This window comes from Lutjanus erythropterus, chromosome 7 (genome assembly GCF_056507025.1).
Source record: "Lutjanus erythropterus isolate fLutEry1 chromosome 7, fLutEry1.hap2, whole genome shotgun sequence".
Lineage (NCBI taxonomy): Eukaryota > Metazoa > Chordata > Actinopteri > Lutjaniformes > Lutjanidae > Lutjanus > Lutjanus erythropterus.
The window spans coordinates 14,201,502-14,217,597 of NC_139323.1; the positions used below are offsets into that span (position 1 = coordinate 14,201,502).

Here is a 16,096-nt window from a genome sequence, read left to right on the forward strand (position 1 = left end):
CTAACTTTTATTTAATAAACACAATTATGAAGCAAATCAGTGTCACTTCAATCTGTACCTAAAGACTTTATAACATATGACTGATGACACCTGACATACTGTGTGCATCACAATCCTCAGTCTCCTGAAAAGCTTGTTTTGCATTCTATTGTTGGATGTGTAATATTTAAATAATGCTGTAGTAAAAACAGTCAGCACCGGCAAATAAAACAATTCAAAGTTCAGTGCATGTCTGACACCTTAAATGTGAACATGCTGTAATTTCTAAGTAGTGGATAGTTTTTTTTTCAACGATTCCCAAGTTCAAACATTCCCTGGACTAAAAAAGGCAATACACTGCCTTTTGCAGGTGTGCGCTTACCTTCTGCCTTTTTTTTTTTCCCCAACAGCAAATGCAGAGGATGTGCAGCTTGTTTTCCTGTGATTAATAAAGCCTGTCAACATTAGGGCTGCAACTAATGATTTTTCCATTGTCAATTAATCTAGTTATTTTCTCAAGTAATGAATTAGTTGTTTGGGCCTTCAAAGGAAACGGTAGAAAATGTGTTACCCAAAACCCAAGATGACTTACTCATATCTCTTGTTTTGTCCACAACCTAAAGATATTCTGTTTACTGTCACGGATGAACCAGCCTCAGGAACTACAGCATCTCCTATATTCTAAAACATTTATATTTCAATGACCATTTCAGTTCTTGATAAGAAATAATAGCGACACAATGGTGGCAGTGTTAATGTCACACTAACCAAAGATACCCAGAGGAAGTGGCAGAGGAATGAATGGAATATAAAAGTGCAGTACTTTTATTCATGTTTAATGAATTTATCCTGTTCAAGTATTCTTGAAAAAAATACAGAAAATACATATTTATAAAACATTATGACACTGGACCTAACTGTACAAGTACAGGTCTAGCTACTACTCCAGTGAGCTGTCAGAATTAGAAATCGCAGAATAAATGTACCCATTCAAATCAAAGGGAAATGTTCAGACTCTCAGCCTCTCATTTCCCACTCTTATTTCTGGTGAACTATATACAGTTAGACTAGAGGAAATCCAATCGTGTCATGAATTCAACATTTCAAAAACTGTAAATAATGCCGTTCTCTGTGTCTTGGAAGCTTCTCATGACAACTGGGCTTTTTAGTTCTGCTCTTCCTCCCTCTGTTCAACTCAATCTGCTGTAGCTAAAGCAGTGCTAGAGAGACGTTCACCTTCCACTTTAAAGAGGCCCATGACAAACATGCCCGACTGAAACTTCAATGCAAAAATCAGACACATACTTAATGAACACTGGACAAATCCTTCCTCAACCAATTCAGACGCTCTGATTTTATGCACAACTAAATTTTATAGGCGACACTGACTCCTTTAGAAGATTTAGGTGAGAGGAGACTCATAATACCGAGCAGACACCGCCTGCTGTGAGTTGCTTGTACCAGAGTGTGGCGCTTCATCTTGCTTGAAGACTTGCTCCAGTCTTGGACACAGTAGAGTTCAGAACCCGGAGGGAGGAGTTTATGAGGGAAACAGCGTAGCTTGGTTAGAGGAGACGGTCTGTCCTGTCCTCAGGCAGTGGCAAGTGTCGAGGCAGCACTGGCCATGGGGAGAGCAGCTGTGTCGGAGGGGGTGACTTCCATTGGACAGTCTCCCTCACTGGACGAGTTCTCTCTGGTAGGGCCTACAGAGAAATAATTATAAGGTTTAATTTAGACGATGGAAAAAAAAAACAAAAAACATAGGCATCCATTTTAAAACCAGTTTCTAACGAGTTAGCATGTGTGTAACTGGGCAGGTCATAAGCTGAAGCCATTTGGGGGCATTGGCATGGAAAAGTTTGGCAACCCCTGGCCGAAAGCAAACTTAGCAAAATTTAAGTCCTACTGGAACCTGCCTGAACAATGCAGCTGAGTCCATACATTAATAAAAGAGCTGGGAGGTGATCAGACAGACAGTCCTACAGCCAGTGATACTCTGCACAGTATCACTGCACAGATAGGAAACTAAACTTTGGACATAGCCTCACAGTTTCCGCCTGCTCACAGTCTCAACACTAAGCTAACTGCCTCCTGGCTCTCTGTAGTAAAAGACATAAGAGTGGTATCAATCCCCAGAACATGCTTTCCCATGCTGCACTTAGGTGAATGGGAACAGGGATCATTTGAGATGTCTGTCTTACACTTGTACTCTTTATAATGCACTGATATAACTGTAACAGTACATGGATTCCTCCCTAACCAGGACAGGATATCCAGTTCTGTACACCCTGTGCCAAAACAATTACTGTTAAAATAGTCAATTTGTCTACTACTCACGTGTGGAGTGGAAATTTTTGAGCATCAGTTTTATGTGGAAAGTTCTGGCAGTACAACAGTTGTCTGCCAGGTGGAACATGCTAGTCTCCAAATGGCAGACATGAACGAGAAATCTTCCCATGACATTTAGATCCACTGTGTGGGAGCATTATGGCTTCCCAGTTTGTTACACCAAAAGTGCACAACAATTAGTGTCAAACTGTATTCCAACAATGTACAATTAAAGTTGGGTTTGTCTGTGGTAACACTTCAAACATGTCATGTAAGACGACATCAGAAGAATGTGTAATTTAGCAGAGTGAGACAAAAACAGGCTAGAGGACATGACCTTCTCCCCAAGCAGTGAAGCAACCTAGATCATAGCAAAACAATAACTAATGCTATCGGAGTGCTTACTGCTGCAGATACGTGGCAATACTTGATCATAGAAAATACATTATTTAAGTACATAGTCAAAGTGGTTGAGCCTCACTACAATGTGCCTTCACTGGTGCATTTTAGTCAATCCATTGTGCCTGTCCTGTAAACAAGTGCAAGCTCTCAGTTCAGGAATTAAGCAATTTTGTTGTTGTCTGTTGTACCAAGGTACAAAGCGAAAGAATGAGATGTATCTACTAATAAAGGCCAAATAACATTTGTTATTACCCTTCTCCATTTTTAACCCACCTCCAAACATGTCTCATTACAGAAAAATAATACAAACTTAAGTCTCAGAAAGAAATCAAATGAGCACATTCCATAAAGTGAAACTATAGAAATTAAGTGATGCCACACATGTCGAAATATTTTCTATATGTTTAGCTGCACTTGGAAAATCTGATTATGTGGTCTACAATATCATATTACATAACTTGAGCTGGTCTAAGTGACATCTTAAAATTAAAGCTGCAAAATTAACTGATCTGGATCTTTGGCTGTTTATTTCTCCTGAGTGACTTACCATTCTCTGTGGAGATGATGACACAGTCTTCCTCATCATCATCCTCAGTATCAGCTTGAAAACCGTCTGCCTCCATTGGTTCCGTCTGGTAAATACAGAGATTTAAGTCCATTTGAGCCAATCATAGGCTAGAATCAACATGTGAAAAGCATGTAGTATTTTCCTGAGAAAATATACCAAAGGGGCAAATAACCTACATACACAAAGAAATAAAATGTCACAGTGAGGTCTGCATGGTAATTCAAAAAAATTTGTTTGAGTGTGTTTCTCTACCTGCTCACGGTCAGTGCATCTCTTCATGAACTTGGTGATCGACATGCTGCCTGTGCTCTTCCTTTTGTTGGAGGATGACGCAACGGAGGAGGACTGGGGTGTAGTGGGAGAGTTGCCCTGAGAGCCTGTGGCTGCCTGGGGTTCTTCACGGGAGTCTTCGCGAGCTCCTGTGGTGAGGTAGGTCCACTGGCACGGTACAGGAAGTGCCTCCTGGCTAAAACGGGACAGGACCTCTGTGTGCACATACCAGCAGCAACGTCTGTAGGTTGAGCGCTTCTCATAAACTGCATTGTTCTTCATGAGCCGCCTCACCTGCATTCTGATGAGAGAGAGAGTGGGAAAAAAAGTCATTTATTCCCCTGTATACTGAAGACTGTGTATGGAGAAAAGGTTTTTAGATATGTTTTAGCTGGTATATTTCTTTGTGTCAATAAATGATTACTGTCAAGACATTTAAACAGCTCACATACAGAAATTGTTATACAAAAATATTTTTGTTTCACCTGGAGGGAATATTTTCTGCTGGGCTCTGAGGGCTGGACATTTCAGGAGGTGGTGAGGTGGAGGAGGAGGTCTGTTGACGACAAAACTCCTGAAACTCATTGATGATCACTTTGCTGCTGTTGATATTGCCATGCAGCAGAGGCAACAGTTGACCGAGTACTGTCAGAGAAAAGAGCATTGAAGATTTTTAAGAATTGATAATTACCACATAAATAAGAAACATTTTAAACTTCGTTCAAAACTGAAATTAACTTTTAAAGTATACACTTCCACAAAAATATGTTTTGATTCCTCTATAGAAAGGTTTTATAATTTATATAGGTGTTAGTAGTAAGGAATTGCCAAAAAAAAAAGTACAAACAACTGTAAGCAAACTTAGCTAATCAAGAAAAGTGGGCCAATTTAGAATTGTGGGTATACTTAGAATCTTTAAATATGTTTTGGTAGCTAAAGTGATTGTGATATTCAAAAGAGGGCTTGTGATTATTGAACCAGGAAATAAAAGATGAAAACAAATCAATAGTGTTGAGCTAGGGTTGTGACAGTTTAGATTTTTATGACTGCATTGAAAACAAATGATTGGTTTACAATGACTGCCCAAATAAGTAAGCATTTTTTTGGATATGTGGTAAAATAAATCGATAATAATAAATCTAACATTGAATGTCTTCTGTGATTATAATGTTTTCCATGTTGAAAATGTTGATAGTAATAAACTAAATAGTAATAAACTCTAGTAGGCAACAGTAGGCATCACATGACCACGGTTTTGCTGTTACCATCACAGCCCTATATTGAGTCAACATTCTCTAATGTAGCACCACATTCCACTGCCAGACCATTATCTCACACACTTTTAACATACTATGTATAATACGTTTGCAGCATGTCTTTGAAGGTTATAGCACCATAATACAGGGCTGCATGATATTGTTAAAAATGATATTGTGATTATTTTTACACATAGTGTGACTGCAATACAATTCACAATTAGTGGGAACTACAGCTGGGCAATATGGCTTAGAAATAACCTTGCAATATTTTTTAGGCTACACTGCAAAATATGATATATCTATATACCTCTCTATACAAGTGTGTGTGAGTGTACGTATGTATGTTTGTATGGCTGAACATGAATCGGAAACAAATCGATGCAGCACTAGCGTATCGATACATCTCATTAAGATGCACATATGTCTCATTTTTGGCATCAAGGAGCTGCCGCTGTGAATTTCCTCCGTTTTCTCTTCTCTTGTCAGACTCGTGTCTCTGTTTTCTGCTGTCCGACACGTTTTACATAAATGATCTGCAGCAGCGTTTCTCAGCTTTCTTATAAAACCCAAACTTATTCTACACTTAAGCGTTATGAAAGTTGGTGGTGCGACATGGTACAGTGTCACTTCTGTCGCTGTTTTCAGCACCATCTGTTTTAAGTAAATGAAGAGGAGACACAGGAGAGGGAGGAGGGAGCGCTTGTTTTGTGAGCATGGCAGCGGGCGTCCAGCGACAGCGGTGCAGACAGAGACAGTTGGACTGTTGGTGCTTTCACAAAGAATGAATGACAACAATCACAACGACATTTGTGATAAAATAATCATCACTAATGTGGATTTACTAAGTGGGTAAATTTGGGTAAATCACAGAACAGTAAAAAATAGTCTACAAAGTTCAGAAAATGACGTCCCTTTACTATTATCATTATACTATTATCATTTATTATCATGATGATTTGAAATTTGTTGGGGTCTTGATTAAATAAACATGTTTTCATACATCTGGATGACAAGGTTTGTAGGCCAGGGCAACTCTGCAGCACTACAGTACTTCATTATAGTGGCATTAATCCAAGTGAATCACATTGCAAACTTACATTGTTCTTCTCTCTGAGACCTTTCTGATAGGTCCTCTGGGCTGGGGCTGTTGTCTGCCTTTGGTAAGGGCTCGAACAGACACATAGCATAAGGCTGGAGGAGATGTGAAGCAGGTCCTTCTCCCTCCCAGATGCAGCCCTTAACCACCGGCTCCAGCACCTTCATCTTCTTGCTAGACATCAGCTCATCCCACTCCCTTGCTTTCAGTTTCTGACGTAGTTTCTGTTTCTCTAGGTCACCACCCTCCTGGGAGTTGCATGTGTTGATAGTAGTGCAAACAAGAATGAGTATTTTAAAAACAGCAGGAATATATTTCTACAAGAAAATCCAAAAACATCTGACAGTTAGATTAAGAAGACAAACTCAAATGGACTGAAAAACAACCAATATCATACCTCTTCTTCTAGAGCCCCCTCATCATCTGAAAGGTAGCCATGAGGAACAAAGAAGCCGTCATCATCATCATCTTCACCTCCTTCCTCCTCATCTTCCTGAAAATGATCACCAGTTCAAAGTCTTTTAAAAAGTAAAATTACCATCATCTCCTTGTTCATACTTCTTTCCTTGTTGTGAAAATACAAGATGCATATAATAACAGTGTGTGCTTTGTTGCCAGCTCAAGTTAAGAAAACCAAGTAAAGCCTATTTCCCTCCAATCATGTTTTAAAATATTCAGAGAAGACAGTCAATGCTAACTGATATGCTTTGATTATTAAGATATTAGTGTAACAGTTACATTGCCATGGGAAAGCAGTCAAAAAGGAACCTTTTCAAAAGATTCATTGTTTGCCTGATGTTATTCTATAACAAAGGTCACTGCTTGCAACTGCTCTGCCAGTTTCAAGGCCTTACAAGTTGCTTTTTACGGTGCGTTGAATTGTGTCATGTATGAAATGTTCAGACTTTTTCATCCTCTGATTAAACTCACCCCTTCACTATGTGACAGGGACTCTCCTGGTTCCTCTTCCTCCCATTCCTCATCACTGTCCACCTCATAATCAAACAAGTCCTGTGGAGACAGAACATAGCCATTAGTCTCACAGATAAGTAAATACAATTCTTGGATAAAGTCAAAATATTGAATCAGAGCTATGTAATCTGGGTTCTCAGCTGCTACAGATGTGTTACATTTACACACATGCCAATATAATCTGTTTCATCTACCACAAAAAAAAGTAAGAAATGCTTAGTGTCATTGGGATCTCTTACTTTGGTATGAACAGAGTGATGCCTTTACAAATAGCCTTACCTTGTCTTGTCTAAAGGGGCAACGGGGCGAGATGTGTGAACTTTTCTTACTCCAGGTGCCCCAGTATGCTGGACGGTAGTTTTCATGGAACTGCAGCAGCTTCATGGGTCCGTAACGTTTACGATCTGGCACACCATCTGGTTTAGGCCCTTCCACTGTTACACACTCACTGAGAAAACAGCAGAGAGAAACAATGGTTAACCATACAGCTACAGGAAGTTTTTAATTTTATCTTCATGCCCAAAGTCTATGCTTGTACACAACCATAAATTTTAATTGAGACAAATGAACCTTTGATAAAGTGAACAGATAATGCTACAGTGGCCTCCCCATGGTCGAACTAACATGTGGCCAAATGGAATTTGTCCAGTAAAATATATGTAGGTAACAACTAAAGATTCTCTAACAATTCATAACTGATTTGGAAAGCAGTGGTAGTTGAGCTTTATAAAACCAGCCCCGCGTCCTGCATTTTTTTCAGGATATGACAACAATTACAACAGCTCTTTTCTACTGAGTCCTGCATGATGACATATCTAGTTAGCAATGACATTTTAGTAACTTATACAGCTTTGATCATTGAAAACATCATTAAGGAGCTACACTGTTTAGCAGATTGGTTTTGGTTGACGAGGAAAAAGATCTTCTGTTGTGCACAGGTAAGCGCTTCGGGGAAGAGATGTATAAATGTGTAGTTACGTTACACAAAGCCCTTTCTACTGCAACTCAGCGCTGTTTATAAATTTCAGCATCGCTGCACAACAGTAGTGATACTACAGCACAAAATGAATGTTACATGTATCAGAGAGATTTACTGTGATGTGTCTATTGTTACAAGGTTGATGCATTATTTGTTTTTTTTTTAAAGATTCCAGATTACAAGAGAACAGTAGGGTTGAGCCAATACTGTCAATCACAATGGGTGACACTCATCAGCTACTGAGTCCTCTATCATCGTAACATCGTGATTTAAAAGCATTCTATATTTGAGGTAGTATGTCCCCTCAGAGTTGCCATAGTATTGTTATCTAAGTTCTGTTTGTGACATGTGGGAGAGAAGATAAAACAAACCTGCTGCTGCTGGTCATTGCACTATGTCTCTGTCATGTGTATTTTTTTCCCCCAACACAACTAGGCTATGGACACGTGGTGCCGAGACAAAGACCCTTTTAGCCCAGCAACTATATCATCGTTCATCGTGATGTTTCATTGTAGATATCGTCATGTGCCAATTTGGTAGAAGTTGTCCAACCCTACTAACACGTGTACAGTGGAGAAGCAGATATGAAACAAAGGAGATATGGAGACAGGGGTATGTCATTCAACAAAGGTCCCCCGGCAGACTGAACAAGGGACATCGCAGTTATGTGGCATGCACTGTAACTATTCTGCTACCACAGCACTTCACCTTGTTTCTTTTATACTTGCCTTTATGCCTTTGTCTTATGTAAACCACTTTGAATTGCCTTGTTGTTGAAATGTACTGTACAAATGAAACTGCATTGCCTTAAACATTAAAATCTTAGACTATAAACAAAAAGAGCACAAACACACCAGTGTATGAACTTCTCAACTTATAGGTAAGAACTGAAGTGTGGTTAGTCTCACTACTTTACACATACTAGAATTATCTGAGTTGTTTCCAAACAGAGAAGTTATACAGATTTTAAATTTGGGTGAAAAAGAGCTCTGGTATCAGACAGTTACAAGGTGAATTAGCAGAGTTCGAGTATCCGGGAGAAAAAAACGGATTGGTACAGGTGTAAATCTCTGCCCACGTCTGTTATCTAAACATGTCGACGGCTGTTTCAATTCATGGTACTTTACTAGTCACTATCATATTACCATTTATCACTTTCTTTAACAGTATTTATCGATTCTGATACTATGACTGTGATGTGTTGATTAGATGCAAACAAAACAAAGAATAATCCTAATTCCAACAATAAATATTGAGGTAACTGGACATGGGGCAACCATGGGGAAAGCAGAGTACACAAATTAGGATAATCACTATTTCTAGCCTCACCTGAGCAAATCAGAATGTCTGGGTTTCGTGGGTCCTGACTGGCGGGGTTTTCGGCTGATCCAGTCTTTCAATACATTCTCATTATCAGCTGGGTTCAACAAAAAACGGTCCAGTTCCTCCAGAACAGAGTCCTCACACTGAACCCGGCACAGTGGTGCCAGAGACACGTTTTCTTTTATCTCAAATGGAGCAAATTTTCCACATGCAGCTGCAAGTGTCTGAAAAAGGAGGCACAAGTTACTTATATTATTAATATTGTTATTATATATGGTAGTTGTGAACAAAACACATTTTAGGGAGTCATAAGCCTCCCTGAATTATCAAAAAAACTTAAGTGGGACCACTTTCACATTTTTTGTTAGTGTCATATCTACTAACCTTTGGAGCCTGTTGGATCTTGGGTTTCTGTAGAAACCGTGTAATTTCTGCTTTCTCAGCTTTGAGGCGCTGTAAACAAATACATATCAGTTAACAGACAATTCAGTAAAATGGCCGATTACAAAACTGAAGTATTGTAGCATCCTCAAAGCTCATTCCAACACTTTTCTATGTAAACTTACATCCTTCTCTTCTTTCAACCGTTTCTCTTCCTCTTTCATTCGCTTCTCCTCCTCTTTTTTCCGTTTTTCTTCAAGTTTTGCCCTGATGAAAGATTAAAGGAAAACAGTAAGAACACAAAAATCAATATGTGTTTTATCAAATTTGTAACCAACACTGACTTCTGGAACTGAAAACATTTCAAATGGATAAGTCTTGACTTCACAGACTTTCATTACTCACTCTAGCTTTGATTTCCGTTGCTCCTCTTTTGCTTTTAACCTCTCCGCCTTTTCCTTCTCTTCCTTCTCTTTTTTCTCTCGTTTCTCTCGCTCATCTTTTTCTTTTTTCTCTCGTTTTTCCCTCTCTCGCTCCTCCTTGAGCTTGCGAGCCTCTTCTTTCTTTTTCTCCTTTGCAGCTTTAGCCTCTTCCTTCTGGCGTTCTTTCTCCTGACGCAGCCGAAGCCTCTCCTCTTGTTCTTGCAGACTCTACAAGAGCAAATACTGAGTCAGTTTTTCCTCGTCTATTAACATAAGTTTTGATAAATAACAAAGTTTGAGAAATCTCACACATGACAATTCAGGTTGTGTTTGAAGCCATGTTTTTAAACTGACAGATAAATTGAAAACACAATTCAAATCTTGCTTGCAGTGTACCTATCAAAAGTCCTACCTTCAATGAGCGCCTTTTGATCTTTTTCTGATCTGCTGGTATCTTGGGGGTGGTCTTTGGCTCCTATGAGGACAGGAATAAATAAAAATTCAAAACAAACAACAAAAACAATCATTGTCTGAAAGTGACACAATGTCATCCAGTCTAGTCAATGTTTATTTGTCTGATTTACATCTGGACAAATTATTGCAATAATACTGATATTATTCCATACCTTGTAATGGAATTTTTATGTGCCTTAATACTGTAGGTGTTTCACAAATGTTCTTGTGTAAATATCTACATTATAACTGAAAGCACTTGTAGAGACCCTTAAAATGTGGTCATTTAATTATTAGAGGCATTTGCCAGAATCAACAGATATTAGATTTAGTCAATACACCAAAAAATGCTGTTTGACGTGATAAGAGTGGTAAATAAAAAAAAAAAAGAATCCACATCTTTATTATTTGTTGATCAATTAATTTCAATACGTTTTTTATGAGTAAACCTCATGAAATTATCATGAAGTTAAAATGTTACAAAGTCTATCAATGGCAGAAAGCAAATGCTAATCAAAATCTCTCTAATTACTGAACAACAGCTTATTGTTTGAAAAACTACTTTCATCATGTATGACCACATTGTACTTTTTAAAAAGTAACTTTTTGTGTGTGATGTATGCCGATACATTACCAAACAAAACCGATCAATACTTATGAATTAATATTGATTGATAGTACCTCAGTTATAAATGCTACAGATCACTATGTGGGATTAAATAAAAAGTGATTGAAGATGTACATACTGTAGGTGTTGTAGTGGGTGTCGGGTCATCAGTCTTCTCCGGTGAGCTTTCAGATGAGGAGCTGACTGATGACATTGACACGATGGACTTGTTTCCTAAACTGGAAACGTTTCCTGACTCATTCTGCTCCTCTGGCTCACTGTCAGACTCCTGTGTTGTGTCAAGCTGCGAGATGGATCCAGACTGATTCCCATCCTTTTCCTCCACCTCTTCTACTTCATCTTTGTTGACTACTGTGCAGTCTGAAGTGTGTGTTTTAGGAGTGTGGCTGACATTGCAGGATTTCCCAGTAGAGGCACTTTTGTCTTTGCCCTGATGCTTGTCTTTTGTTGGGAGGCAGGGAGAGGCAGGAGCAGGTGAAACAAGGCGCTTTACAGGAGACGAACTGTTGTCCGCAGTCAGATCTATTACCATGTTCTCATTTGAGGGTGCAGGGCGCCTTCGGCTCAGGAAGCCATCAAGGGGCCCGCGACCATTAACCAAGGGTGGTCCACTGTGCACAGGGGCAGGAGACGACTCATTCTCCCTCTCTGAGACTCCTGGTTCAGGGCAGGCATGTGCACAGGGGCGTTTGGGGGGCTGGTTTTCTTTAGGTTCAGGGTTCAAGCGCTTGAATGGAAGACGAGCTGAAGGTAGAAAAAATAAATTAATTAACATAAATATTTGCTAATTAAAGCTAATTAATACTAACATTAATAGATAAAATAATGTCAGTGTCTGCAAATACTTAAAGACTTTAACATGCAGGTCTCATTATAGAGGACAACTATCACAATCATGACTGAATTTTAACTTGAAGAGTTTGATAATTTCTTTTAAATCTGACCAAAAGGGAATCTCTTTTACAATTAATAAGCACAAAACTCACTTTTCAAAAAGAGACATTTCTAGAAGTCAATTGTGTAACCAGGTAAATTAAAAAGACCGTCATCCTAACGAAGCTGTCTCTAATTCTTTCATTTTTCGTATTTAAAAGAATACAGACAACACAATAATTCTTTGAGTTTATAGTTATTAGTCAACATATCACATGCCGAAGATGCAGAATACCCAAGAGGGTTGATAGGTCCATCAAGAGAAAATATGCAATACATAAAGGTGCAACCAATTATTAACAGTTATTAAAAGACATGGACGATATTAAAATGATCAACCCTTCAAGTTAAATGATCATGAATGGTATCTGATACTCTATATAGAGATTATCTTTCAATAATGTCAAATAATTCAATAGAAATTAAGCTCATTTACCTTGGATAAGTTTCTTGTTGGCATTCTTACTTGACTTACAATCCATGGCTGAAAAGAAGAAAAACATACATATGAGAAAATAACATCACTTCAAAAAATTTAAATTTAGCATAATTAACTGGCACTTCAGATCGCGCAATGACAAGTTTTGACAGTTGTGCAGCTGATAACTGTTGACAAGCTTTTAGAGCAGATGAAAATACAAACTGACCACAACTGCAAATACAGCTTTCAGTATAAAACTAATTTGAATTATTTATGATCAAACAAGCTAGGCGCCGACCAAACATTTAACGTTTTAACCACTTCACACAGCAACTTGCCTTCGTTTGCAGGAGGGTAGCATTAGTTTACGACTGTAATACCCACATTCCAGTGTTGCTAATGTACAGTGGGTCTTCAAATCCTAGTCTTATTACATGAATGTGAAGCATATCAAATGGCAAAAAACGCCAGGACAGTATTATTTTGCAAGATGTTACATTAGTTTGCAACGTCGGCGTGCTAACGTTACAGTATTACAATGAATGTAATGGTTGTGTTTGATTTGCTCTCCCGCCAACCGGTGCAGTCGGTGCTGCAGGCCCGATCCACCAGCAGGGCAAGCACCTTATCGGACTGTCAGGCAAAGGATGCATGACCGACCACAGTACTGAAAACTCTGCAACTAGGGAACATTGTTGCATCTGCGGATACATTAAGTTACTACAGTCACAAGAACCCTGAGTATTTGAAAGAGTGAAGACAACGGAGCAGCTCAGTTTCACCTATGAAAATAGCTTTCATGTGAAGTGCTAACGGTAACAACCCACAGATGCTAATACGATTAGCTTGGCTGCTAATCTAACACAACTTGCTACTTTGCTAGGCACCTCCATCAGAGCTAACGCTATGACCTAACAGTTAGCAAAGCAATTGTATCAAATACGTTTGCCACTTCGGGTAACAAGCTAGAAACTGTCAAATTACATCATTAGTCTTGTGGAATGGAAACACTGGCAGTTTGAGTCCTGCCTTACTCAAACACAACGTTATTGTTTCTCGTCTGACTTTAAAGCTAATAGTCAATCGAGATAGCATTAGGCAACACGGTAACATTAGCAGTGTCGGGGGCAGCAAGTTAGCTGCACACCACTAACTTAGCTTTAATTTTTTGATATGATAGTGGCATATTTTCTTATTAAATCAGTTTACGTTGGCCTCATAACAATGACAATGACTGTTACTGGTGTCGTTAGAAAAGAAGAAGTTGCTAGCTTGGTAACGTTAAGTAACAACGTTAAACGGTCAAGTTTGTCTTTAGTTTGTCATCGTTTTGTGGACGCTAGATACTAAAGCCGAGTCTACACTCCGTCCATAGTACAGTAGTAGACATTTTGGCAAGTTGACAGAACCATCTGTAAGACTGATAGACAAAGCATTAGCATTACCTCTTCTGCGGGGTGTCGATGCCAAATGTCCGTCCACAGATGGGTTTTCGGCCGCCAACATCCCAACCACTAACCCGGGGCTCCTCTCGGTTGAGATATTCTCCAGCAAAACAACGGTAAAGACTGCGTAAACAACCGAGAACACACCCGATGCGGAACCAAATGTTATTCCTCTAATTAAACGACATGTAGCTCTAATTTATTTCACATAAAACATAACGCAATCTCTTTCCGGATTTCCCTCATACTCCCTCAGTGTACCCCGCTGCCTGCCTCGCGCTCCTCACTTGGAATTGGCGGGAGTGTGTCACTGGCGTCAATAGCCGTCGCCGATTGGTCAACACGACGTTACTGGGCACTGGTGGAGGTGTTTGTTTTGTTCAAGTGTCTGGCACGTTTACTCGGTGCTTCACTTAGTGAAGCTTTTTGTGATATTAGTAGTAATACCAGAGTTTGAAATGTTGTGTAATACTTAAACTGTTCACCAAAAAGACGAAATTCTGTGTGCTCATTTCATTCACTGGTGTAAATCTGTCTAACTTTTTCCTAAAAATAAAACACTCCGCACTACATGCGGGACACCCTGTGTTATAAGCCGAAACATGCCGGTTGTATCTCAGAGGGCACGCCTTCTGTCTGATGTTTTGGGCTTTGTGATTGGTCGCGGGGATTGACTTTAGCCGGGGTTGCCATGTTGTGAGGTAGTAAAATGAAAGAAAGGAGTGAATGATAAAGTCTGAAGAAGCCGGTGCTCTCTCTGGATGGCTATTTACTTAACAACATATATGAATCAGACACCTAATATTCCCAAAACATTTATAGATGAACTGTTCGTTTTTAGGCATAGCACTTGGTATTCACGGTACATTTACAAATGATCTCTTCATTTTTCATATCTTTCCATATTTTGAAAAACTAAAACATAGTTTGTCACTCACTGTAGTTTATTTGTATCTTCAAACTGTCAGTACATACAATGTCAAAAAACATCCGCATCATCACACAAACAAAAAACAATGGATACAAAGATTACACACTCTTGAAAGAACAGCAAAAGCGTCACAAATATACCCGAAATTAAAATAAAGTAATAAATAAATGGAAAATAAAAACACGAGGGTAAACGAAAATGCAACTAAAAACATTCAAGCTGTCAACATACATTATTTTTTTCAGAAAGTTTATTTGATATTGTGAGGAAATAGAGCCTGTAACTGATAGAGGATTTTTGAGACGAGGGAGAAAACATTACTGATTACTGGTGGCTGATGTAGTGCATTTTTGAGCTGCAAGAAAAATAGGTCTTATCTTTGTGGATTGTGTACCAATTTTGTACTTATATGACTATGCAAAGGTACTCAGTAGTTTCTTAAGCAAGTAAATGATTAATTATAAAAGAATATATTTTATTTAACCTGTTACACATACACATTGACAATCAGTTGTAGAAATGAACAGAGAAAAATCTAAACAAAATAAAAAGCTGAATAAACATTAATACTGTTCGGTATCAGTCAATTACTGAATATTTAGTACTGTACTCCTTCATGAAAAATAATTGTGGTGTTTTGTTTGTAAAAGTTCATGTATAAAAGCGGATTTATGCAAATAGATTTATGAAGAAGAATATATTACCATATGTTTTATTAAATTAGAGCAACCAAATAGAATATTTTTAGAGCAAAGACCAAAATCTGTGAAAACGTTCACATTTCATATGTAAATTTACTAGACAAAAATAAATGAGAGCCAGTTTCAGGATGTAATTCAAAGAAAGGACAACTTACATCGTTACATTCATGTCTCACTTTAACTTTTTAAAGAAATGTTTCGGTGCATAGAATCTCAACTTAGATGAAACTTCTTTTACCTTATTTGTTAGAAGGTACTTTTGTGATAAGGACCGAACCTTCCTCTAGTCAACATTAGTAACAAACTCACTCCAATAAACAGTTGGCAAATGAAAGGTTCCACCTCTCTGCTCAACATGATAAGGGCATGTCCTTAACTGTTTACAGATTGCCCTGCCTGTAATTGCATGGGTGGGATTCATACGAAGGATGTCATGTTGGAGTCACGCGTTTCCCGTTTACCATGCTCGTGAATCCTGGGACATGTTGTTCATGAGGCCGTCGAGCATGTTGAATATAAACCGTTTGGAACTACAAGTGGTCCGGCGCTGCGCAGCCGCAGTGTGTTCTATGGGGTCGAATAAGCGCATCCTGAATGATTCCTGG

At 38.7% G+C, this 16,096-nt stretch overlaps 1 protein-coding gene across 1 annotated transcript; it reads right to left on the minus strand.

Annotated features, from left to right (window-relative positions):
- Window positions 1-799: 799 nt before the first annotated feature.
- Window positions 800-14,158, minus strand: chaf1a (chromatin assembly factor 1, subunit A (p150)). The gene is made up of 16 exons (XM_084722849.1): window positions 13,860-14,158; window positions 12,430-12,477; window positions 11,179-11,804; window positions 10,392-10,454; window positions 9,963-10,207; window positions 9,743-9,824; window positions 9,561-9,629; window positions 9,183-9,400; window positions 7,154-7,322; window positions 6,833-6,913; window positions 6,300-6,395; window positions 5,904-6,150; window positions 4,033-4,192; window positions 3,530-3,848; window positions 3,257-3,341; window positions 800-1,682 (listed from the first exon to the last, which is right to left on the minus strand). Exons 1-16 carry the CDS (start codon window positions 13,918-13,920, stop codon window positions 1,570-1,572), a joined length of 2,682 nt encoding a protein of 893 aa, XP_084578975.1. The 5' UTR covers window positions 13,921-14,158; the 3' UTR covers window positions 800-1,569.
- Between the last annotated feature and the right edge of the window lie 1,938 nt (window positions 14,159-16,096).